The following is a 25453-nucleotide window of genomic DNA, read 5'->3' on the forward strand; positions in this document are numbered from 1 at the left end:
TTGGAAAACTGCCATGCAGCCCAGTTTACAAAAGAAGGTGATTATGTTCTGCTCCAGAATGTCACAGTACATGTTGGAATTCATGTTTCCCCTCAATGAATCAAAGCTCCTCCCCAATGCAGGAAGCACTCATGCCATGACGCTATGCTTACCAAGCTTGACTGTAGGTAAGACATAATTATCTTGCTACTCCTCACCAGTGTGGCACCACACTTGCTGGATGCCTTCTGAGCCAAACAAGTTAATCTTAGTCTTGTCAGCCCACAGGACATGGTTCCATGCTCTTGGACTGGTGGTTTTCAGCAGATTGTTAGCAGGCTTTCTTGTGACCCAGCCTCAGAAGAGGCTTCCTTCTGGGACGACGGCCATATAGACCAACTTGATGCAGTGGTCTAGGCACCGACAGGCTGACCACCCACTTCTTCAACCTTTGTAGCAATGCTGGCCTGGCAGCACTCATGTCTGTTTTCTGTAGGTAGATTCTGGATATGATGGAGAGCATGACGACTCAGCTTCTTTGGCAACTCTGTCAAGTCCTGTTTTGAGTTAAACCAGTCTTGGGAAACCATTATGTGACCTTGGCCAGGGTGCTGTAGCTCAGTTTCAGGGTGTTATCAGTCTTCTTATAACCAAGGCCATCTTTGTAAAGATCTACAGTTTGATTCCTCACATCCTCAAAGAGTTAATTGCCATGAGGCATCATGCTGAACATCCAGTGTCCAGTATGAGAAGACTGTACCAAAAACACCCAATTTAACAGCTTGGTCCAGTCATGGTCCAGTTAATCAGGCAAAAACATGAATATGATTAATAAAATGGGTGGCTGTGTAAAGTAATTTTCAGAGGACAATCTATACTGCTATTCAAGCTGTGCGTTGATTCATTTACATCCAAGCTTAATTTCTATAGAACCGTCCTTTAGGAAAGTAAACAAATTGTTACTTAAATGTGAGGGATGTACTCACTTTTGGGAGATAGTGCATTTTACTGATGTGAGATCATATTAACAAGGACAACAGAAACAAAGTTCTACACAACTGTAAATTACTTAAACACTCATAATAACATCAGCATCTTGTATAAAGGTTTGACTGTGCTACTGAAGGATTATTTACCTGTACTCTTTAGGGTCACTAGGTGACTTAATGATCTCTTTGTCCCCAACATTTTCCTCTCCTCCTGCGTCCCCAGCAGCCCGGTTCTCCACAGCTGTCGCTTTAGCTTGGACCGAACCAAGAGAGTCAGACGCCGGGACATTTTTTGACTTGTTTGTTTGTGGCATCCTCGGCAGAGATTTTGAGACTTTGGCACTGCGGGCTGACAGTAAAGCGCGACCATAAACAACAGGCCAGCTCGCTGTCACCGGTAATTTAGTCCCGATCACGGAGACACCACTCCGTGTCAGCCTGAACAGGGCAATGATGAAGGCCCTTCCTGACAGACGACAGTGGCAAACTCAAAGCTTAAGACCTGGTGGGAAAAAAACAACAGCAGATTCACCATATAACATGGGCCTACAGGTGTGAACCTGAACAGACATGCACGCACGCACGCACACAAACACACTCATGCGCGCATGCATGCACACACACCACCCTGCCTCCACAATACAGCTATTCAAACAGGGTGTCTGGTGTTTTCGCCCTATTCAACTGGATGTCAGCTAAAATCCGGCCCAGCCTGACCACTCTAAACTCAAACATGCGCCCCTCATTTACACAAGAGCAATAGCACAGATCGCCGAGGACAAGTTTACAAGCAGCCAAGAAAGGACAACTATCCTTTACACAGACAGAAAGATAAATGACAGACAACCAGCAGAAATGTGGTGTCAACGAGTTTTAGCTATTTCATACAGAGCTCTGTCAAAAAGAAAAGTCAAACCGCAGCTTCAAATGTTTCAGTAAGACGGTGAAACGTCAGTATTCATACCTTCTTCCGAGCTGTTAGCAGAAGGGCCTCAACAGCACAGAACTCCGGTGTCTCCCAACAACATGCGCTCTGATTCGTGTACGGCATCTGGCACCGCATCATAAGGTCTGCCTATTGGCTCTATAGAAGAATGGGAGTGGTTTAAGCACTTCCACGTGTTCGCCGTGCAATCAGTACTGGTTACATTGTACATCGCAGGGATAAAAGGGGAAACGATAAGCAGACACTTGGATGTGACCATCCCCTGTTGCTAGCTATCCCTTACTGATTATAGTTGTTTGATAGAAAAATGTCCATCCGAAAGCTTGTCATTACCGGTAAATGCTATAATTATTATTTTTTGTAATCTTGTTCACCTAAAGCGACTGGTTAGAGCTGGCTTTGATGTAACCTGTGAAATAGCCAAAGACTAGCTTGTGCACTGCGGGAAGTTATTTCTCCGCACTTTTAAAGTATTTACCACGTTTTGACCTGAGATCATTGAGGCCGCTAGGTGGCAGACATTAGCCACGAGAATTGGGGGAAAATTAGTCTTTTTTTAATATCCCTTAACGCTTGTATTAGAGGGCAGTTAATATGTGTCCCCCCTCCCCTCCCAATAGCTTTTAGAAAATTAGTCAGTTCTTCAGGTCATCCAAAGATATTCTAACAGCTTAAAGGAAAAAAAAAGTTTTCTAACTTGGAAAAATGCATAAATTAACAAAAGAGAGCCAATTTAAAAGAGCCTTGAGGTGAGTAAACAAAAAGAACCCAAGCCCTAAATCAGAGCCAAACAGATAAAAACAAATTCTTGCTATGAATGAGCCACATTGACATTTGTCCAATGCTCTTCCTCAGCCTTCTCTCAGCAGCGTGTTGGCATTTCACCCCTCTGCTGTGCCAATATGTCCTCCCCCTCACTCACCATCTCCCTCTCTCACTCACTCTTCCTCTGTGTCTCTCTCACTCTGAAGCCAATCTGATTCGCCCCTGGGCTTCTGTCGACAGAAAGAGGTGATAAACACCGCAACCATGACAACCGGCGAGCCAGACAAACGTCCGAGTTCCTGTATCCTAATGGGTTCACTTGGCATCCTCTCATCTTTTAACTCATCAGTGCCAACCTTCACCTGAGCTGATATTGAAGTCCTCAAGACGGATGAAGGCAGCGTGGTTCTGCTGCACTTTGAGCTATCTCACCCAATTTGTTTTAGATAAGCAATTGGGATGAAATGGTGTTAACACAAAAGCCATCATATCGCTTTAACCAGAGCACAGGAATTAGTCACTGAATAAATATTTCCTCAGTCTGATTAATATTGACACAAGTGCTAAAATTCCTCTGAAGGCTGAAGTAAAAACACTGACCCACCACATCATTATGTGTATTTATTTATTTTGTAAAATATTTCCTATTAATCACAAATAGAGGGCCAGACTTTTTTTCAGTGCAATGTTCTGGGACATGCATGTGAGAAAAAAAGCATGACTGTGGTGTAAAAGCAAGGAAAAGCGACCTATTAGAATTGTGCATAAGTGCTTCTATTTGTGTCACCTGTTAGTGATTGATTGGACAGGCCTCTGCAAACCAATATTGGCCCCTTTAATGCCAACGCATATGGCCTTTTCATGAAAAAGTATGTTGCATCACCATTGTTGAGGTGTGAGCCATCATAATTCCATATTTTTTCCACTTTTGTGCTCCTCTCTGTGACTGAGCCCAAATTGAAGTTCAGATTTGCCACCTCAGGCCTCCCCTGAAAAATGTGTCTCTGTGAAAATGAAATGTAGGATGCAGCCAGCTGAATCACTGTAGGTATTATGAATTTGTCCCCCTCGGACGACTTCATGTAAAGTCATTGGAGGTAGTAGCTGCAACCAGAGCCTTACCTTAAGACTCCAAAGGGGCAAGGTTCCCATAGCAACTGATTTGAATCCTAATTAAAACAGGAGATTTGATTAATTAGCTCAACGATGTGGTGTGCTAGGGCATGTGTGTTTTTCTGCCTGTGTGTGTGTTCGTGTGGGAGTCAGTATGTTGTTGTGAGTCACGGTGTAAATGAGGAGGGGGGTGTTACATGCCTATATATGTGTGTGTTTATGTGTGTGATCATGAGCCTGTGGGTAATCCTGTGAATCACTACAGCTTCTCTGACATGTGTGCATGTGTTCTGTGTCTCCAGGGAAGTTTGTCCTTGCCTGCAGTAGCACTCTGTGAATCAGAGGTGAGTCCTCTGGAGTTGCCCTTTGCTTTAATCTGGAGCTAATGACAGAACCACCTGCCCTCCTGGCTATCCTCTCCCTCCTCCTCCCCCTTTCGTCATGCATCTCAGCCAACCCTCACAACCCCCAAATGCTCAGTGCTCATTGTCTCCCTTTACTCTCTCTCCCACAGCCAGTCTGTTTACTCCCCTTCCCTCCTTCTGTCCTTCTCTAACACTTGCTTTCTTCTCCTTCCCACAGAGAGCAGGGCGCCCTTGCCTGCCTCTTTGCTTGCTTCACAATACTGAGTAACAAGAAACTGGGGACATTGTAGACCCAACAGAAACGAGAGCACATGCTCAGGGACCCGCAACAGGACATGAACAACATGTAGCCTAGCCTTAAGAAAATTTTTTTACCCATAGATTGGCAGTGAAGAGGAATGATCCATGTTCCTGCTTTTGTCAATGTGTCTTGCTGTCCTCGAGTCACGAGTGTGTGTGCACTCATGCTTGCAAGCCAATCCCAGTGGATATCTCGTGAACAAAAGCATAATTGGAGACAGCCGCATAACTGGGATGACCACTTTGTGCAATATGTCCTTAGTGGAAGAGAAAATGGAGTGAGCATGCAGAGGAAAACAAAGTGGATTTAATCAAAGAAAGAGTGGCATGACAACCAGTCTGAATTAACAAGGGTCTGCAGGAGAATCAAAGTGAAAAAGTCAAGCGGGAAAGGGGGCAAAAGGAGGAAGTATGAAGTGACAGAAATAATTCAGACATGAGAGAGGAACAAGCTTTGGAGAAGGAGAAAGCGGAGGAGGAAGAAAGGAGAAGTAGCTGAAATGAAATAGAATGAATCCCTATCCATTTCAGCACTGGACAGCTCCACAGACGGCACTAGGCCAGTATAAATAGATCCCCTACTTAAGAGGCCCAGTCAACACTCCAAAAAAGTACTTTATGTGCTCAGAGCGGCTCCTGCCCCTGGAGAAAAGACATGCAGGTATCTGATGGTGCCTGATAACCATCTTCTTTCAGTTCCTCTCCGTTTGTTTTCTTAATTTAGGAAGCCTCCACGGTTCGTCAACATCACTACAGTGAGCAAAGTGAGTGTTATTCTCTCAGATTCTCCTTCATGGGCTGTGGTACACCCTTTATAACCTCAGGTTTGTGAACTGATTACACCCCAGATGTATTATCAATAGTCACAAAAATGGAAGTATTGTTTCAGCATCAGCTTTTATCCATCAGCATTCCTGCATGTTATAAACAACTTAAACGGGTACATGTTTCTGTAAGCAATCTGAAATGCATGTCCATTCATGCTCTGTCTACCAGCCTGTTTCCATTGCAAGTCAGCGTTAAGTAGCCTTGTGGGGAGGCTGTAATATAGACTAATGCACCTGAGAGCCATGAGATCTATAACCATCATCTACATCTCCCTGATATTACTGGAACCGTCTCTGTTACTGTTTCTGATAGGAATCTCCAGGGAGAGCTCTCCCCTCCACTGCTGTTGGGAAAGGAGGGAGGAATGGAGGGAGGGAAAGATGCACCTCTCTGTTTCCTCAAGGTGATTCACCTTACAATGCACTCAGAAATCAATGTGAAATTGAACTGAAAATTGAACTTTCAGCTCAGTAATGTGGGAGACATGTTATTAAATCTTTTCTTATAGCCATGAAACTGGCTCATAATTGAACACTTCTGAATGTTTGCAATACGATGGCACTACGGTGTGTTTCACAGGTCTACAAGGGATCCCGGGTTTCACAAGGGCCCATATACCTGCCACTTCAGCGGGCGTATTAACGGACCAGCAACCAAGTTTTCATCAGCCGGTACAGGAAGCTGATTTAAAACCTTGGTGGGTGGGCTTCATCGCTGTCAATATCCGTGCCATCTGTTGCGCCCACCGTCTCCACTTAGCAGGACAGGTGTTTTGGTGAAGGCCGTGGGGACGTCCATGTTCCACTGTAATCTCCGCTTATCCCCTCATAAAAGTCACCAGTTTTCCCGACCGGTGCGCGTGCTTAAGCTTGTGTGCGCGGCCAAAAGCCAGCTGGCACGAGTCGTCATGGTAACACACACGGTTTTTACGAAATCCACCGGTGCTTAAGAGCGGGAGGAGAAATGAATAAACTAATAAAATTATAATTTAATGTCGGTTTAGCGGAACAGTTTTTTTTCTTCTTTTTTCAGGCTGTTCACGCGGACAACGTGAGGAGAAACTTTATGGGGCACATTATCTGTGATTCTGATGTGTCTTCTGTGATCTGTTTATGACGGGGAGCCGAATTGGATCCTCTGGTGAGGTGGAACCCATCCCGCGCGCGTAGTTGTGCCTCATATATACAAACTAGCACTCGCGCGCCGCCTTATGTTGCATGATTAATTCCGGCGCCCGCGTCCCCCTTCTTCTCCTTCGTGAATTACCCAGTTGTGTTTGAAATGAAGAGAGGATTCTCCGTCGTTACGCAGGCTACAACTCCGCGCGCATCACACCCGCTCAGCGGCGGTCCGGTGCCGCAGCTCCCACGGGCTGCACTGTGAAGAAGCGGACCTGCATCCTAAAGCCAATCGTCTCTCCCCCTCTCTCTCTCCTGGTTTTTATCCTCCACCTCATTGCAGTCTTATCACGTCCCCCCCCGCACCCCCCTCCTGCTCTGGTCCCCCCCTCCACCTCCTCCTCCATCCCTCCCTCCTCATCCGCCTCAGCCGCTACAGGAGAGGAGAGAGGGAGAAGAGTGCGGCTGAATGTGAACGACATGTCTACAGTCAGCCTCTAAAGTGTTTTCTCGGTCGTTTCTTAATTCTTTGGCGGCGGACTGAGTGAGTATTACCCGCATCCCTGCTCTGCTAAACGTCGCTGTGTGGATCAGAGAGGCTGGTGGGGAGAGACAGACAATGAGGAATGCAATTGGATTGCGTTACTCTGCCAAAGGATTTTCATACATAGCCTGGTAAATGTCTTAATAGGTTTTTTTTAATGACTAGGCTGTTTAATTGGTCATGCTTTCACTCAGCAAACTATTACAATGTGTGCTGTAATGTTAGTGACTAATTGATTTTCTTGGAGAGCTGTGAGCTATCCAGGCTGATAGCCCTGTACATTTGATCAGTGATGCTGCTGCTTGCCTGACAGTGCGGGTCTGTGCTGGGGAGCAGGGGCCCATGTACAAGCCTGTGTGAGGCTCAGTGTGAGTGTTTTCTGACCGACAGAGAGGACAGAGAGGTAGACAGTGGAATTATGTGACATGAATAATATGATGAAGAATAAGCAGTGACCGTCATCTCGGGGCTCGCTTGCGTCAGTGTGCAGGTCTAGAGGAGAAAGAAGGAAAAAAGAAAAACTCAGAGTCAGAGAGACTAAGGAAAGGGAAGGAGAGAGAAGCCACACCTGTGTCAGGCCTGTGTTTGGATGGACAAGAAGTCAGTCAGACAGTGACAGACATCCTTATAAATATAAAATTTTTGCTGCGCTGTCTCTAGTCAACATAAGTCATTTGGTTTCTTCTCACCATAATGATGCAGAGCTATGCTGACTGCTGACTAGTCCACTTGGCTGATTGGAGAAAGAGGCTTGAGTGTTGACTGTGTTTCCTCTCATTAGGGAGAGATAACCAACCACCAAAGCTGGATCTAACAGGAGGGATCCCAGTGGTCTATCTGGACTCAGTATTGATCTTCTCTCCAAAGGAGGGGGCTTTGGGCCTGCTGATAAACAATGCATTTCTTGGATGAAAAAGAAGACCCAGTGGGACTCTCTTTCATGTTGTGTTCCAGTTTGTCTGACACTGCTGAGCATGTTAGCCTAGATTGTCCCGAGAAAGAGAGATGCTCCAGATGTGTTGATAAATTGGTGAATTTTCCTCCTGTAATCTGGAGAAAGTTCATCATGCTTTTCATGAGCTCATCCAACACATATTTGACACACACTGGTTTGTTATGAAAGCTCACACTCATCTACACGTGTCTCCCCACCTGTTTCTGTGCATGGGAGCCATAAAAGCATACTTTTTGGATATGGTTTGACCTTTCTTGTGTTTTCAGCACACACACAGAAACACTCACACAAAACTTGGCTCCTGAACTGTTTCTCAGTGAGGCGGGCGTACATTGTGTGCAGAGCGAGAGGAGGGCTTTGATGTAATCAATATCATATTTCAGCTGTTTCACTGTGAGCTCTCATCCTGAGTGGCAGCCTTGACTGACTTCTTACTGCTTATGCAATCCCACTCTTCTCTCCCACCTCACCCATTTCCTCCTCCTTTGCACCTACTATCTGCCCATTACTCTTCCCTTATCTGTTTGTCTGTCTCTCATCCACTCCATTCCTTCACATTTTCTCCCATCTTCTCCTCTCCTCCTCCCATTTCCAGCTCTACCTTCATTTTTCACCGTCATAATCACCTCTGTGATTGCTCTTCCTCTCCCGGGCGGTGATGTTTTCACTTCTGCCTCCTTGTCTAGCCCGCCGATGCTAGATTATTGCTGGATGATTACAGCTACCATACCATCATGATTATTATTGCATTTCGCGTGGCAGTGTTCAACACTGTATGAGCAGATCGAGATGCTTTATCCAATTTAGATCTCATTAAGACTGGAGAGGAAATATCCTTGTGCAAGACTTACATTCTCAGCTGTTTTACTTTCTTTTCCTTTCTTTTTTGTTAGGACTTCTGCAACTTCAGCCTCCTTCTTTTCTTATTAAAGTGTCATCCTCATCGTCATCAGCATTAGTTCATGTTCCTGCCCATTGCTGCACTGCCTCCACTTTAGCCCTTTTTGAAATATTTAAAGAATTTTGATTTGCAGCTATGCTTCCACTCCACTTTCATAATTACAATAATGACTGTGACATGTCTTGATGACTGTTGATAACCTAACATATGTTGCTGATTGATAATATAGGGTATTCTGTGCCTCATCTCTCTCTTCTCTGATTGCCATTCATCTTATCAAACAGAACAGTTCATTATAAGCATTCGGAATCTGATTTGCATTTACCCATATTCATATAGCATACATTAAAACGACATATGCATGACATTTCAGCTTCACCGGCCATTTGAGAATACAGATGAATGTATTCATCACAAGCTTCCCCAGCCCCCTACTCGTCCAAAAAGCCACTCTGAACATGATAACATGTGATTCACAGGTGGACTAACCCGTGTGTGTCTTTGTTTTGCATTTCCAATGTCAGCATTTGAATTTGTAATGCAAAAACAATGCTGCAGCAGCACAGAGATTGTTAAGCTGGTTGTTTTATAAATTAATTTGTCCTGGTTTTTAGACCCTCTTTGTCTAAAGCCTGGTTTTCCATTGTTGAATAAATCTCATTCATTTACCATGGTTTGACTCATATCATGGCACACCATGGCCTCCAGTTGGCCTATACATCATTATTCCAGTATAATAAAATTCTATATTCATGGCTCTGGAGTCTGTGTGATTTAACATTTATTTTCTGACTGCTTGAATATGCCTGTGATGTATCACCAATCTGATTCATCCTGAAGTGACTTTTGCTGCTCGCTTTCTGTCCGTTTGCCCTCTTTTAACCATGTGCGTGTCTGTTTGTTTGTTTGTGTGTGTGTGTCTTTGAATGTGTGCAACTTTGCGCTTTGCCTCGCCTTGCAGTGCGATGAAGGGCCGATGCTGGGCTGTAGCCCCAGGCTGTTGAGCTGAAAGGGAGAAGCAGTAGGATGCAGTGGGTCACACTGGCAGTGGCCCTGGGGTGTGTGTGCCTGTCCCAGGCATCGCACAGCCCCACCCCTACCCCCACCTCTACACACACCCCTCTGGTAGACAACTCAGAGGAGGAAGTGGATGAGCCGTGCTTTGAGCCGTGCACGTGTGAGGTCAAGGAAGGCGTGCTGCACGTACACTGTGATGGGCGGGGATTCACTAATGCCAGCCAGGTACCATTTTCTACTTATTTATCTGTCCGTGCACGCTTTAGCACGCTGCCATTTATCTTATTAAAAGGCTGAATTTCGAAGTCTAATATCCCGTCTCCAATGTGGCATATGAGCGTTTCTAACTGTTCACCTTGTGTAATTAATAAGCTAACTAATCAGACCTTTAATTAATCATTCAGGTGTCACAGTCATGGGTCCGCCCTTTCAAACTCAACCTCCAGAGGAACTCTTTGAGACGTCTCTATAGCAACGGGTTTCAGCACCTTGGCAACGCAGTGTCGATAAACCTTGGCAACAATGCACTCCAGGACATCCGAGTGGGAGCCTTTCATGGGCTGGCCAAATTGAAACGTCTGTACCTCCACGAAAACAAGCTAGAAGTCTTCAGAAATGACACCTTTGCTGGTTTAGAGGCTCTGGAATACCTCCAGGTAGACATGAGCAACTCTGCAGTTGATTATCCCCAATTGACTGAATTATTGACAAATTTGCCCAAGATTACAATAGGTAGCTGTGCCAGAAGCAATCAGTGCCTAGCCGGTAGCCTGGCTGAAATAGTGTAAAGAATTCTTCCAAAATCTTTCAGCTTTTTTCAGAAGGAGAACATCTAAGCTTCCTTTTCAGACTATTTTCCAATTTCAGCAATGACACCATCGTTATATTGTCTCTTTTCTTTCTCCAGGCTGACTACAACGTGATCAAACGAATTGACAGCGGTGCTCTGAGGTTTCTCTATAAGCTCCGGGTTCTCATCCTGAATGACAACCTGATTCCTGTCTTGCCTGCTCATCTGTTCAGGTTTGGTTCTGATTATCGTTCTCGAGGCTTTTTAATTATGCCAGGTCTGATCTGTTGAAAGTCCGTCACTCTGTTCTGTTGAATTAATTTTACTGTGGCACACGGTTTGTCATATAAAAAAAGATGGATTAATCATAAAAATAAAATGATTTTGCTGCAATTTGGGAGCCCACATTTTCTCTTGATCTCACAGTGTCCTTTCATTTAACCATACTAACTATCCTCCTCCTCCGACTGCACTAGATCTGTGTCTCTGACTCATTTGGACCTGCGGGGAAACCGTCTGAAGAGCCTGGCATATGCTGGAACCCTGGAGTACGTTGGTCGTTCCCTCATGGAGCTACAGCTGGAGGAGAATCCCTGGAACTGTGGCTGCGAAGCAGTGCAGCTGCAGCAGTGGTTGGGTCAGATCCCCTACACGGCTGTAGTTGGGGACGTAACCTGCGAATACCCCTTCCACCTTCATGGTAAGGACCTGAGGGAAATCCCCCGCAAAGAGCTGTGTGTTGACCTGCCAGATAAAGAGCTACAAGGAGAGCGGGGTGGTCAATCTGCAGGATCACAGCCCCAGCCCTTCCCTCCTAAATCTAAACCTAATTCACACCCTGGGCGAGCAAGGCCGACTAAACCTTCCTCTATGGTGCACGGTTCCCGTCAGAACACTCATACTTCCTCCACTTCTTCCTCGTCTTCCTCAGCAGAACGTAAAGACAGGGAGAGACAGCCAAGGCCAACTAAAAGGCCACGACCTTCCAGAACATCCCCAACATCTCGCAGTCTGATGCCCAACCAGAATCCACCTGTGGCCGGCTACCAAACAAGACCCCCTATCCCTATCATCTGTCCCCTGGGCTGCACTTGCAACCTGCACATCACGGACCTGGGCCTCACCGTGAACTGTAAAGAGAGTGGCTTCCATAATGTGTCCCAGCTCACACCTCGGCCCCTCAATGGCCGCAAGCTCTACTTGAGTGGAAATTTAATTCAGAGGATCTACCGCACAGACTTCTGGAATTTTTCCAGCCTCGATCTGCTACACCTGGGAAACAACCGCATCTCGTATCTCCAGGAGGGGGCCTTTTCCAGCCTGATGAGCCTGAGGAGTCTCTACCTGAATGGAAACAACCTGGAAAGACTAAGCCCCCATATGTTTCTGGGGCTGCAGAATCTAAGGTAGGATGTTTTCTTGTCACTCACGGCATTGTAGTCAGTCAGAGTGGGCTTTATTATCAATTCTACTGTACATACTAGATACACAGAGGGATCAAAATTGCATTTGGGTTTTGTCCTCTATGATGAAAACATTTAAAAAAGAAAAAAAAAATATAAAGAATGTAGAAATGTAGAATATAGAAAATATAGAGAATGGAAAATACAAAGTAGCTTTTTGGAAATGTGCATAGCCATATGCATCATAAAATCTGTACATAAAGACCTTACTGAGGTCAGATGAGCAGTGGTAGGGTTTGAGAAGAAAGAAGATGTCTGCAGTAGCAGCAAGTTCTTTTAAAGTGGCTAATGCCAGCATGGTGGGCAAAGTTCTTTGCTGTGTGGAGTGACAGATGTGCATGGGTTTTTTTTTTTCTTTTTCCTTCAGCTTTCTGACAGCTTGGTGGACACATAGACTCTGGTATCGTCTCCCAACCAGTAGGAGACTGAGTAGGAGTTGAGTCCATGGCAATGTTGACAGCTTTCTGGGTGAACCGGTTGCTGTCCGCATCTGTGAGGGAGGGGAGTAGGACATCAATGATTCTGCTGGCTGCATTCACTGTCTGCTAATAATAATAATAATAATAATAATAATAATAATAATAATAATAATAATAATAATAATAATAATAATAATAATGCATTTTATTTCTTGGCGCCTTTCAAACACCCAAGGTCACCGTACACAAAAAGAAAAATAAATAAAAAGACAATAAAAATATAAATTACATAAGAGTTAAAAGAGATAACGGACATTTATATAAAAATTACACAAAACAGTCGGTATACATGGGTTATAGGGAGTATGCCAGTTTAAACAGGTGGGTTTTGAGTGCAGATGTGAATGATGGAAGGGAGTTGATGTTCCTAATCTCGGATGTGTCGGGGGTGGTGTATGGATCCAAGGAGTGAAGCTTACGGAGAATGATAAAGAACAGTTTATTGAATGTGCAGAGGAGATTGCAGGGTTCGCTGAACGGACGGGCTGGAGCGGGCAGACAGGACTTTCCGGGATGCAGGCGAGGTACGGACAGGTTCTTGGGAGAGAGATGTCAACAGGTTAGTATCAGTTAAACACGACAGGATCAGATAACGTGCACGACTGGTTACCACGATGAGTAGTATAATCCAACAATGACTGGATGTCCGTGTGGCGGTTATATGGAGGTGAGGTGATGATCTGATGTCCTTCAGCTGCGCCGTCCTAACAGCGGTGTCAATTGGCAGTCCGAATATGGGCAACAGGAAGCACTGATTGAAGATGAGCATGGGCCATGACAGGATGGAAGTGAGTTCCAGAGCTGGGGAGCAGAGCAACTGAAGGCTCTGCTCCCCATGGTAGAGAGACGGGCAGAGGGAACAGAAAGGGTCTGTTGGGTCTTCTTGTTTTTGACCATGAAGCTGCCGTACCAGATAGTCATGTAGCTTGACAGCATGCTTTGCCCCTGTAGAAGGTGGTCATGGTGGGGACCGATGCTCTCACTCTCCTTGGTTTGTGGAGGAAGTATGGAACATGCCCTTTAGCTGCACATCAGAGAAACGTGTTACCTGAAACCACATGTCAGCTTGGATACTTAGAGATTTTTTATAAATATTTTAATATTGGCACAGCATTGTGAAGAAAATTTTGATTACCATACTGCTGGAGTTTGATTAAAATTAAATGTACCCGTTTTCTTCCAGGAGTGTCGTTATTTAGTCACGCTGCATGATGACATGCTCCAATTGAGTTGTGAGGCTGGTATGAGTGACAATGTGAAAATGATCTTTTTTTTTCCCTTAATTTGCATACAGAAGTGTTGATAAGAAGAGGAGACGTCTGGATGATGCCAGGATTTTGTGTTTGAGAAAACGACTTATAATAAAAACACCTTGTCAGACTGATTCATATGTCATTGTCAGATTAAGCTTACAAAGATAATTCTCCTGCAAATAATGCATATCTGCTGTCAGTAAGTGAATAAAACATTGATGAAGACAGCAGATCCGCGTAAAGGCTCTCCTATCTTAAGAATGAGAAATCATGATTCCTTCATATTCAGGACATCATCCAGTCTTTCGTTTTTAGATGCCCTGTCTCTGTATTTCAAGGCCGGGTTCAGAAATTCTACAGACCCATTAATCTGACTATTAATCAATAATAAAGATCCTCTCTGGACATCGAAAATGTCTTCCTCTTAACCTCTCGTTAGCCTTTGTTAGCGGCTTAATGGTGAGAGAGTACTATGAGTAATTTCAACCAGCAATGGAAATAGTCTCACGCTGATTTCTATTATTTAAAAAAAGAATTAGAAATTCAGTGTTTCTTTTATGTGATTAAATATGATAATCAGACATGCCAAGACCAGGGTATGAAGTAATCTGTGTAAAAATTACACATAATTTGATACTGATCGACTTATAAAATGGGAAGAGGGAATGGGGAAATTAAATGTAATGTCTCAGCTGATTGTGCTTTATGAAGTTTTATTGATGCGTTATCATGCTGGGAGGGGGTGCATAACCCTTAGCATGTACTTTTACTGTTAGTATATAGCAAAATGGTGGGATACTGTGAGAATATTAACTAGGTCTATTTATCTTTTTATTTCCATTGTCTGTCTTTGTAACATGTCCCTTTCCTCTCTTTCCTGTCTTTAGGTACCTTTACTTTGAGTACAATGAGATACGTGAGATAGATCCCGGTACCTTTGACTCCATGCCGTCTCTTCAGTTGTTGTTTCTCAATGCCAACCTGTTGCGGAACCTCCCTCTTGGCGTCTTCTCTAGAGTCAATCTGGCTCGGCTCAACCTGAGAAACAATCACCTCCTGCAGCTTCCTATGGAGGGAGTGCTGGAACACCTCAAGGGACTGGTACAGGTTGGTCTAACATTCTGTTACAATATTACTAATGATATTTATCAAATGACGTTGATTTATGCTTAAAACAAACTATTCTGGTTTGCAAACTCCTGCATAATGTTTAAACTGGTTATCTGGCTTTTTGCAATTTTGCCCAAACATCTTGCAGTTTGTTGAGTTATAGTTGAAGGGTGGAAAGATGGAGATTAACTAAACAAAGATGTGTTATTATGCAAAGTATATTTCTGTCAAATGTCAGACAATGAGATCTAATAGTCTCCCAAGACACTATATATTATCACAGCTTGAAGGAATAAACAAAACAAGCCAAAATCATGGATCGAGCCATTCCAGCATTTAAAAGTTCTGGCAGCCCCTGATCTCCTGGCCTCTGGCACAGTTGCAGTTTCCTCCTATCATCTGTTGTTTTGAGTGCTTGGCTCTGGCATATGGGGCTCTTTTTGTGCCTCAGGTATTCCAATTGGAAAATTGCAATTGACTCGATTTGCATAAGTGGTTTTAATAAATCAGGAGCTAAACTAGAGAAAGCTGAACCTTTCAAGTGTTGGAGCATGGTTGTAATTAATGCACCTTTCAGTAAACAGATTGTATAAAATACTCAATGTGTTACATTTATTATTATTATTATTATTATTATTATTATTATTATTATTTTGTGATTTTCATACATTTTCCCACACAACATTTGTGACTGGTTGCTTTACACAATGATAAGGACAGAATTCGAAGTATTACATTTTTTTTTTTTTTTTATCCAGGCTCTTCTCATTTCAGCAAATTTAGTGTACCATGCTTTTCTTAGACAGCCCGAGCAGAATGAGGTAAGGTGGGTGTAGATTAGCCTGAATGTCATTATGAATTTCCGTTTTACTTGGCTCCATGAAAAATCCCTGATTCTAGGTAGTGTGGGTGAGGCTGGCAGTTTCTAAACGGTTGCTTGGGGGAGAGAAGGGCTGCAGGAGCCATGTATTATGTTTTTCTACAGTTTCAGACACCTGATGTCCAAGAGCATTAGATAATTCACAAATTGGAAGTACACAGTGGGCCGTATTCATAAAACCCAGCAGTGTCACCATTGTAGAGCTCAAAATTTGTGTCACAGCAACTGAACTCATTCATTTACCAGGGTTGTTATTTCTCTTAGAAAAGGCACATTAGCTTTGCCTGCTGGCTGCAGAAAATAACATGACAGTGATTTCACCTGTTGACTTATTGCATGACTGTTTGAAGCTCAGGATGTGGGCTTTCCGGGCACTGGTGTGTGTTTCTAGAGCCAGAGTTTGCAAAGTAAAACCAAAGGGTAGCACAGATGGAAGCAAAGTTTGGTTCACAACTGCTGTTAAAAACACCCCAATTCTCATAATCATAAAGCAGTAGCTTATAGTCACTGTCACCATCAAAAACAGGATTATTCAGTTACACCCACTTACACATGATGATATGAGAAAATACTTCTCTGGTTTCAGAGTCACGTGGAAAAATAAATAAATAAATGTCAGTGTGACATTAAGGAAGAAAATTAAAATAGCTGTGGTGTGCATAATTCCTTAAGTAGAAAATTAATGGCAACACAGGAGCAACTCAACCTTAAAGCCATGAAAATAAAGCCAGAAATAAATAAATTTACTGAAGTGAGCCAGTAACTGAATGGATGCCAGAAATATATACAGTTAATGAAAACAGATGTCTTTTTTAGAAACTGCAAAAAACCTGTCAGATTGGATGACTTTTTTTTACCTGCTATAATAAAAAATTGACCAATTTCCAGGTGTAATTACATGCAAAATAATTCTCAGCCTATAAAGTTACACAGTATTTACCTGAAAAAGTTTTGAAAGGACGCTATGTTGCATGGAATGATAAACATTGACAGTTTTACCTCAGTCTGAGTCAATAAATCATCAAACTACAGTTTGTGTGCATCACTGACATTTCATATAATGGTTCAATACTTACAAATGTATCTTTAAAGTAAATAAACATATACTCAATAGCAAATTATAAGGTCAATACACTGAATATAAATGTAGAGTCAGTCAGAAACTTCTCTTTGCACATAAACTAGAAACACAGACAAAGACAGACTTCTGATAATAAGGCAAAAACAACACCCATCCAGTAACACTTCCACAACTTCCTATTAGATTATGTTGTGTATTTAAATTATGTACAAAAAAGTCTGAATAACAAAGCTGGCTTAACATTAGATGACAATGATTTCATGTCCAGGAGCAATGTGCATGACCTTTGGAGTTAAGACTCACTGACCGAGCTAGCTTTTAGCAATCCTGAGCTCACAGTTAACAAACAGCTGTTTTTTTTTGTTTGTTTGTTTGTTTTTTCTTTCCTCAGTCATTATGTAAAAGCAAGGGAAACATTCTGGATGTGATAAACCTGTTGCAAAATGTGTGCCAGTCAAGAAAAAGATTTAGATGAGAACATTGGTACCACTCTGATAGATAGTAGCTTACGACAAGCAGCTGCTTAGCACAGAAGCTTGAAACTAAGCTAACAGCTAATCTGGCTCTAACAACTTAGGTTACAAACCAACAACATAAAGGGTACACTATTGCATTAAACAAAAGCAATCAGGGTTTGTGTGAAAAGTTGGAGATTGGAGGAGTTCAGACCCAAGAAAATGTGGGTGTGTGATCAAATTATTGCTTTAGGCCGACATCTTCAGTTCAATAACTTTCTGAATCACTGTTGCCAATGTGGCAGATTTGTTGCCACATTTAGCTTCTTTTCATACCCCTTCAGTGACTTCTCTTCTTATTTTTATTTATTTATTTTTTTCCAGAAGAAGCAAATATGTCTAGTGACTTTTTTAAGATAAACTTTACCTACTTTATAGAGGAGAGATTTGCCAATATTGATCTGTGAGGAAAGGCTCTAGTGGTGTGTGAGCTGTAGTAGTGAGTGAGAAGTAGCAGGCAAGCCCACTCATGCAGCCACAGTGCTGCTGGAAACAACAGAGCAGATGAAATAAAGCAGCCATTGCATTTCAATTTCTACCCAAATCCACTGCAGAAAAGTTCTCTTTAACTTATTTAATGGTTGTTTAGTCAGGTGACACAGTGTTTGTAAAATCTCAATTTTATTAGAGCAAAGCAGAAGCCTCACAATGCTTTGATATGGAGTTTAGATAAACTAAAAGGGGTCTTAAGTGGGTAGTGCTAGTGAGGGGTGTTATTCTGGGAATTTTATGATGAACAGATGTTAAGGTCTAGAGCCAAGCAAAATACAAAGTAAGGTGAAAACTTATTGAATCATTTGCATATGATGTCATATAACAACAGTAAGTTTTTTAGCAGACGCCTGCCTTTACTTGCACTTTAATGACAACCCATTCATGATCTGTTGGGGTTTAATATGGAGTTGGCCCACCTATTGCAGTTATCACAGCTTCAAATCTTCTAGGAAGGCTTTCCATAAGATTTAGGAGTGTGTTTATGGGAATTTTTGACTATTCTTCCAGAAGCACATTTGTGAGGTCAAGCACTGATTTTGAGCGAGAAGGGCTGACTCGCAGTGTCCCGCTCTAATTAATCTGAAAGGTGCTCCTTTGGCAAGAGGTCAGGGCTCTGTGCAGGCTGTCAAGTGTTTCCATACTGAACTTACTCACCCATGTTTTTATGGACTTTGATTGGAACAACACTTTTTACAATATACTGTAGATTACATTAGACATAGTTGGCAAAAGTTCTTTGATTTTCGTATTTCCTTTTAAAGGTACAAGAGCCAGGTCACAGACCACTCACTAAAAAACACACACTTAACCTATTTTGATATTTTTTAATTTACAATAAGCTCTTAGTAGATCAGAGTATCCACAAATGTAAGAGTGCATGTTTGTACACTAGTCTAATTTCTGCTGCTTTTGGAGGCTTGTGTTGGTCATTAACAAAATGACCTATCCTGCTTATCATATTATGTTGAGTATATTTAGAGGTAGGTGGATTTATCTTTTAACAGAGCCAGTTACCTGTTCCCAGTCTCACTGTGAAGCTAATGATCTAGCCGCTGCTTAATATAGTGGCATTAATCCTCTCATCTCTCCACCAGAATAATTTGGTTGCACTGAAGCAAGCAAAATAGTTTAAAACTGCAACAAACTGACAATAACTGAAGTCAATCAGGGCACTGCAATGTGAGATGCTGTTGCACAAATAAAAACAAGCAAAAAAACAAATTAATCAGAACCATACTAATTGAAAAAGTAACTCATAAGTTCTACCTCTGGTAGATTAAAGCCAATATTTAGGGTTGTAGTGGTTTATGGCTGCAAATAGACGATTGAAGTGATGTTAAGTTAAAAGACACGAATAATCAATTCATAAGTCCACCGATTGTGACAGTAATAGCTGTTATTTTCACTTGGTTGTACATCCTGTGTGCTTAATCTCATCAACACAGGTAAAAGCAGCCGATATGTCTACACAGTGAAAACATAGCTGTATCTCCTCTCGTAATATAGACTTGTTTTTCAGCTGAAATTGCACAGCACAGCACAAAACACAACCACCACAGGTGTTTTAGACATAAATACAGTAGCTCAGCAAAAGCCTCTGAAATTATAGGCTTTTATGAGTTAGAAAGTTTGACCACACTTCCTGCATGCATATATTTTCAGTTTCAGAAGGACAAATGGATTTCACTCCTATTGGCTGACTGTCTCACTAATGTCAGGTTTAGCATGGCATGCCAGTTAGGCCTGTACATCTTCAGTGAAAGTTGTTTTACAAAATTATTTGCAGCTCATTTTGCACACAAAATCCAGCAGCATTAAAATCAGTGTTTGTTTTCCCTCCGAATAAAAGATCAAGGGCTTCTTTCTAGATTCAGCATGTTGTGCTGATGTTTAGCAACCATGCAGAAGCTGAGATGCCTTTTTTTTTTTTTTTTACCAACATTGGCCTCAATGGACCAGCAACTCCTGTTCTTTGCTGTTACTGCAGCACTTTCTCCATCTACATGAAATACAAACCGCTGAATGGAACAAGTTCATGCCCTGTCTCAAGGGGTTGTTATAGTTGCTCATGGAAAATGCAAAAGCCCTGTCTGAGGTAGAAGTATATGATGCAGGGAGCTTGGGTACACTATGAAAGTGTATTATCTTCTGGAAATAGCTCAACATCATAAACTCACTCCACAAGTTTCCACAAGTGAATTCATTTGACATAACTCTTTAGGCTTGCATGTATCATAATATCATAAAGCACAAAATATATATTTCCAGCATAAAATATGTATATTGGAAATGTTTCAGACACACATAAAAAAATGCTCCATGCACTCCAGGTTCTCGTTTGAATCCAGTCATTTTATGTTCACTCTGTGTATTATTCAAAAGATAATGAAACACATTCATCAGCCTGGAGAGGGCTTGGTAAGCTGAGGATCAGGAGCATCTCGTCACCAGAGACTCCAGCAAAATCCCTGCGACAGAACCTCCAAAACCTGCTTATATTGACTCCGTTTCTGTGAGCTAACTAGAGCAAATCTAATGACTGACAATATTGCTGTTTGAGGAAAGTGATCAATTAGAAGACTCACTGCTCGCTGAGAAAATTCTGAATTTCTCCCCTGGTGTGAATTTTTTTTTTACAGCTCTCAAATAAATCTTGGACAATTATTGCTTGATCTTTGATCTCCATCTTAATGATGAAAACCCACAAGAGCAAATAAACGGACTCCTGTATGTCAGTCAGGCTGAATATATTAAAGAGCTTTCCTGAATGTCATGATAGGCTGCATCAATAAAAAAAGAAAGACAGACATTAAAGAAACCCTTTGGTGGCTAATTTGATTTGGCCAATAACTTTTATTATATGTGGATTTGCAAGTTAAATGAGTTAACAAACATTGTATAATGGTCACACACACTGGTAACACCTGTCAGGCTAAACAAGGGTCTATAATTTCCTGTCATAACAGAGCTTTGATTGACAATTTGACAGCAAATCACACACTTGGTGACCAGGCGTATAAATTGTAAACATTGTTGGATGTGTTGGACAGATGCTTACAAAGGAGAAGGGGATAGAGCCCCTGGGATTTACATGAAGGCAAACAATAAAATGCTTCAAGAATTCCAACCAGATGTAAGATTGTAAAGTTATGAGGCGACAAAAACAAGCTGACAGGTTGGTTATGCGGTATTCGTTTTACATGTCATTAATGCTACATCACAACTCAAATGTGTCACAATAATGCAGAAACATGGGGGGAAATGCACTTTTCAGTTGAGCTTGAATATTGTGGAAGTGCACAAATGGAGCCAAAACTGCAGCTGAATGTTGTCTCTACTCACCCTCCGGTCGTACATATCGTTATAAAAGCCATGCAAAAGCCCACAGTGGACTAGCACCAATAAAAGGGAAGAACATCCGGTTGTATAGTGCGAGAAGAGGGGAAAGAGCTGCTTCATGACTCCCTCTGCAGCAATGCTGAATCATCTCAAAAAGCATCCATCTATCTCTGCAAGCCAGGGAGATGGCCTAACCAAATTAGCATGACAACATTTGTGGAAGCTCCTTGGAAGTGTGACAGAGAGAATATCATCTTCCACTGCCAGAGTCACTGCTAAAGACATGGGACAGATCAGTCCTGCAGATAGTACAACATGATGTGATTCTCTTTGTGCATAATCTGTTTTAGAAGCTGTGTCAAAGTGAATATTTAAGTGTTGTTTTAGAACATGCAGTCAATAGCTGGCAATGAGAAAATGGATTTATGAACATACCTGCTGGATTATGGCACAGGGGGGAAGTTGCATCACATTCTGTCTTTTGTTTAAAACAGAGCGCTGTGATGCACTCACACGCTCGTCACACAAAAGCTGTCAGTGAAATTTGTGAATAGGCACTTATGTAAACTGAGTGGTCTTTGTAGTGAACAAAATTTTGCCTGTACCCTGCTGCAGCCCACTAGAACAGGTTTTTAAGAGAGCACTTGTGAGTGTAAGTTGAGACCATCTAAAGTCGGTGCTCAGCCATTCAGTAAATGGAAGTAATTTAATGTTTTGATGACCCCTTAATAGCATTATTTACACACATCTCTGCTATTCATCACTTGTACATTTTAAAACTCATTTAGAGGCACTGGTAAATTTGGAACACTAGTCTTTTTTGAAAATGCCAAATAATTAATTTTGCATATATATTCTTGCTGTTGGAAAGGGAAATGCAATAGATGTAGGATCATATTTCTTGTTGTCATCTTATTAGAATGCTAGAGACTGCCTTATTCTTCAACATAACATGTATTTACACAATCACTAAAATATATCACAAAGATGGCAGCAGAATTATATATTTTTGTTTACATTTAACAAAATGATTCATGAATTTGCATTGCATGACAGACCAGCAATTAGTGTACTACTGAACAATGACAGTGAACAATGCGCTGTGGTGTGATGTATTCCTCCAGGTGGACCTGCAGCAGAACCCGTGGGAGTGCAACTGTGAAGCAGCGCCACTGAAGCGTTGGCTGGAGGGGCTTAGTGCTGTGGTTGTGGTGGGAGAGGTGGTGTGCCATTCCCCAGAAAAAACCAAAAGTATAGACCTGCGCTCCCTCTCCATGGAGCTCCTCTGCCCTGAGTTGGAGCCCCAGGAGGATCAGGAGCAGGAAGAGCAGACTGCAACCTCCACAGCTGCAGACAAAGGCGTATCGGTTGGCTACCCCAGCACAGGGGTGGGACCCCTTATCCCTTCAGATTCAATCCCTCTGTCGGTGTTAGTGCTCAGCCTGCTGGTGTTGTTTGTCTCTGCATTCTTCGCAGCGGCGGCACTAATCGCCTACGCCCTGAGGAGGAGGGACAAGCTGCCGTTCCGTCGCCAGGGAGAGGTAGATTTGGCTGGCATCCAGATGGAATGTGGAATTTTCACTGAGCAGGCGCACCACCACCACCACCATCATCATCATCATCATGGTCTGCAAGAGAAACCACCTTTGCCTCCATCTGAACACAACCACGTCTATGACACCATCTTGCCCCCAGAGGCTGCGTCCAAAAGCCCCGACCCTGCTGCGGTCTCACTTGTGTGTAGCAGCCAGATGTACAAAGACGAGCAGGACAAAGAGGTGAAACAGCGACTGCAGCAGCAACAGACATTTGCATCTTCCAAAGAATGTGAGGGGGGATACATCTCTTCAGCAGAGAAGGAGAGGGAGTGGGCTCTGGAGGTGTCCTCATCACCCATCAGCACTGTCACAGGAGCAATAGGACCACTTGCCGGCCTCCATGGTAACGGCATCCTGTGCCCCACAGTTATCGACAGCCAGGGCCCCACTCCAAAGGTGGAACTGGTGGACTGCCTCTTCAGACTCCCCACCCCGGAGTTCAGAGATCTGCCGGACAGGTACGCGAGGCCACCACCCCGCTACCCTCAAAGCCAAGACTCCAAACAGGAAGCAAGGTCCGACCAAACACTTGTGGTCACCACCACCAGCTCCACAGCAGGCGGTGGTCACAGCAGCCAGAGCGAGCAAGGAACCGGAGAGCAGAGAGTCAGACAGAGGACCACACCAGACTACATGGAAGTGCTGGACCGCTCTTACCAGTTTTAATACCCTCTCCGCCTCCTCCTTCTTTTGCTTCCCATCTTCTGTTGTCTCTTCATCATCTCCCTTTGTGGTGATGAATCACCCAGTAACAATGACTCCTGTACAGAGGTTGGCTTTGAGAGGAGCATGTGGGGGAGTGGGACTACACTACACACTATGTTTATTCCTGGAGCTGAGGTCAGTTTTTGTATTTTCCCCACTACTGGCATATATAGGTTGGTATTTGGCACGGATTAGCTGATCCCAGATCTCTGCCTGAAGGCAAAACTTCGCTGCAGAGTTACCACAGTATTATTTTTTTCCCTCCACACTACAGTTTTATTACTCAGCGCCTCAATTAGCAGGATGCAGCGTGGTGGTGGGCGTTCATGTTATCTCTCTCAAAAAACCCGTGTGGAGGTCAAACACACCAGCTCTTACCAACATCAAACATAGTCATAAACTATGACAGCTGGAAGGTGTTGGAATGAGCTGGGTGCGCACGTAAGACAAGAAAAAGACAGAGACAAAACAAGAAGAAGAGAAATAACTGAATATAGCCAAGTGCCTTAGCAATGAACAGCCAGCAGCAGTGTGGTCAATGCTTATTTTTCTATGAAAACAGATCTATTTATCTAAACAAAGAGGTTTGACTACCAATGGATGGGACCCTAATGGATGACTGAAAGTAAAACCAATCAAACCACGAAGAATAATTGCATTCCCTGGATGAGCCAAAAATAATAATATACCCAGTCAGTATTGGAGTTGTTTGTACTCAGTTCTGTTCATTTTCCTCATCTCATCCAGTTAACTTTGTTTGATTATCCAGTTTAATTATTAACGTGACATGTGACAGAGGACTTATTCAGTAATAGTTGTTTGCTGAGATAAAGAAGAAGAAGAATTTAGAAACAATATATTTTTTTTTATTTTTAAATTGTATTTTGTTTCAACACAAGACTAAATAAAAGGGTGGTCGATTTACAGAAGGACACTGTGGCAATGGATACATTTTGGATTTTTTAACCAGCTGGATTCAATGGGAAGGACCTCCACTTCATACTTTCTTTTCATTGGACAAAGGCACAGAAGTTATTGTGTTGATTTTTAAGTATTTTTCAGAGGAAAATTGAACTGCAAAAAAAAAAAAAAAAAAAAAAAAAAAAAAGAGAACAACAGAAAAAAAAACAGGACATAACAGGTTGTTTTTTTTCTTTGTTTGTTCAAAAAAGAAAAAAAGACACTTCTATCAACTATTGATTCATATCTTTTATGGAGGTACCTTTTTATGCTTTCATCTCCTACAATAGTAGAGGCAGTTGTGAATATATTTATTCTTAGTTTTTGCGTGTTGAAGCTCTCCTGTAAGGGATCATGTTATATTAATGTATAGGATGATTCTGCATCTGGTTCAGCCTTCTTACCGCCGACCCACAAAATACAATAAAGGGTGCTACATATAAATCCTTGCCGTGCAGCTATTGTTTGGCAGATTCACACACACAAACACACACACAAATGCTATGACCCTTCATAAATGCAGACTCACTATCCCTCTGTCTCCTGCCTCTTAATAGTGCATGAAAGAAATAGCTTGAAGTATGCTAAGCCTGTAAGCTTGTTCGTGAAGCATGTTGGAAAGATCAGATGGAAGTTGAGCAAAGCTAAAGTCCTGGAGGTCACCTTACACACTAAAAACTGAAGATACAAGCAAATAGTGCAAAATCTTCTACATTAATGGTACAAAATCAATACAATCTATTTGTGAAATGAGGACATGCTGGTGGCCCTCAGGGACAAGGTCATAAATTGCACCATCTCTTTTTGGCTTGTATGCCTTTTGTAATGATCTCTCTTCTTTCATCTCTCCATCTGATTCGTTCGTGTCTCCCCTTTTTCCTCAGCTCTTTATTCCTCTGGTCTTCTCCTCACCTTTTCCTTTTGTTCTTGCCTCTCTCCTCTATTTCCCCTTCCCTCTCTCAACA

General features: G+C 42.5%; 2 protein-coding genes across 3 annotated transcripts in view; one reads left to right on the forward strand and one right to left on the reverse strand.

Annotated features, from left to right (window-relative positions):
- LOC121631015 (nardilysin-like) overlaps positions 1–1988 on the reverse strand; it is a 28734-nt gene extending 26746 nt beyond the window's left edge. The window contains exons 1-2 of the mRNA XM_041971617.1: positions 1933–1988; positions 1116–1470 (exon numbers count right to left, since the gene is read on the reverse strand). Coding sequence (XP_041827551.1) covers positions 1116–1282 — 167 coding nt within the window. The 5' untranslated portion in view covers positions 1283–1470; positions 1933–1988. The remainder of the gene's footprint in view (positions 1–1115; positions 1471–1932) is intronic.
- Positions 1989–6807: 4819 nt separating this feature from the next.
- On the forward strand, positions 6808–24932 carry LOC121631016 (SLIT and NTRK-like protein 3). 2 transcript variants are annotated; one of them, XM_041971618.1, is made up of 7 exons: positions 6808–7078; positions 9765–10045; positions 10225–10476; positions 10728–10843; positions 11087–12016; positions 14693–14912; positions 22350–24932. In XM_041971618.1, the coding sequence occupies exons 2-7, from the start codon at positions 9830–9832 to the stop codon at positions 23487–23489; spliced, it is 2874 nt and encodes a 957-aa protein (XP_041827552.1). In that variant the 5' UTR covers positions 6808–7078; positions 9765–9829; the 3' UTR covers positions 23490–24932. The 2 variants fall into 2 exon arrangements, with proteins under 2 accessions (XP_041827552.1, XP_041827553.1); XM_041971619.1 differs by having other exon boundaries at positions 6808–6947.
- The last annotated feature ends 521 nt before the right edge of the window (positions 24933–25453 follow it).

This window comes from Melanotaenia boesemani, chromosome 20 (genome assembly GCF_017639745.1).
Source record: "Melanotaenia boesemani isolate fMelBoe1 chromosome 20, fMelBoe1.pri, whole genome shotgun sequence".
In the NCBI taxonomy this organism is placed as follows: Eukaryota; Metazoa; Chordata; class Actinopteri; order Atheriniformes; family Melanotaeniidae; genus Melanotaenia; species Melanotaenia boesemani.

What these genes read in the sequence shown, in the direction of transcription:
- LOC121631016 (XM_041971618.1), top strand. Translation starts at nt 9,830, where the DNA reads ATGCAGTGGGTCACACTGGCAGTGGCCCTGGGGTGTGTGTGCCTGTCC. An exon ending in GATTCACTAATGCCAGCCAG is followed by an intron (nt 10,046 to 10,224) that starts GTACCATTTTCT and finishes TTAATCATTCAG; the next exon opens with GTGTCACAGTCATGGGTCCG. An exon ending in CTGGGGCTGCAGAATCTAAG is followed by an intron (nt 12,017 to 14,692) that starts GTAGGATGTTTT and finishes TCCTGTCTTTAG; the next exon opens with GTACCTTTACTTTGAGTACA.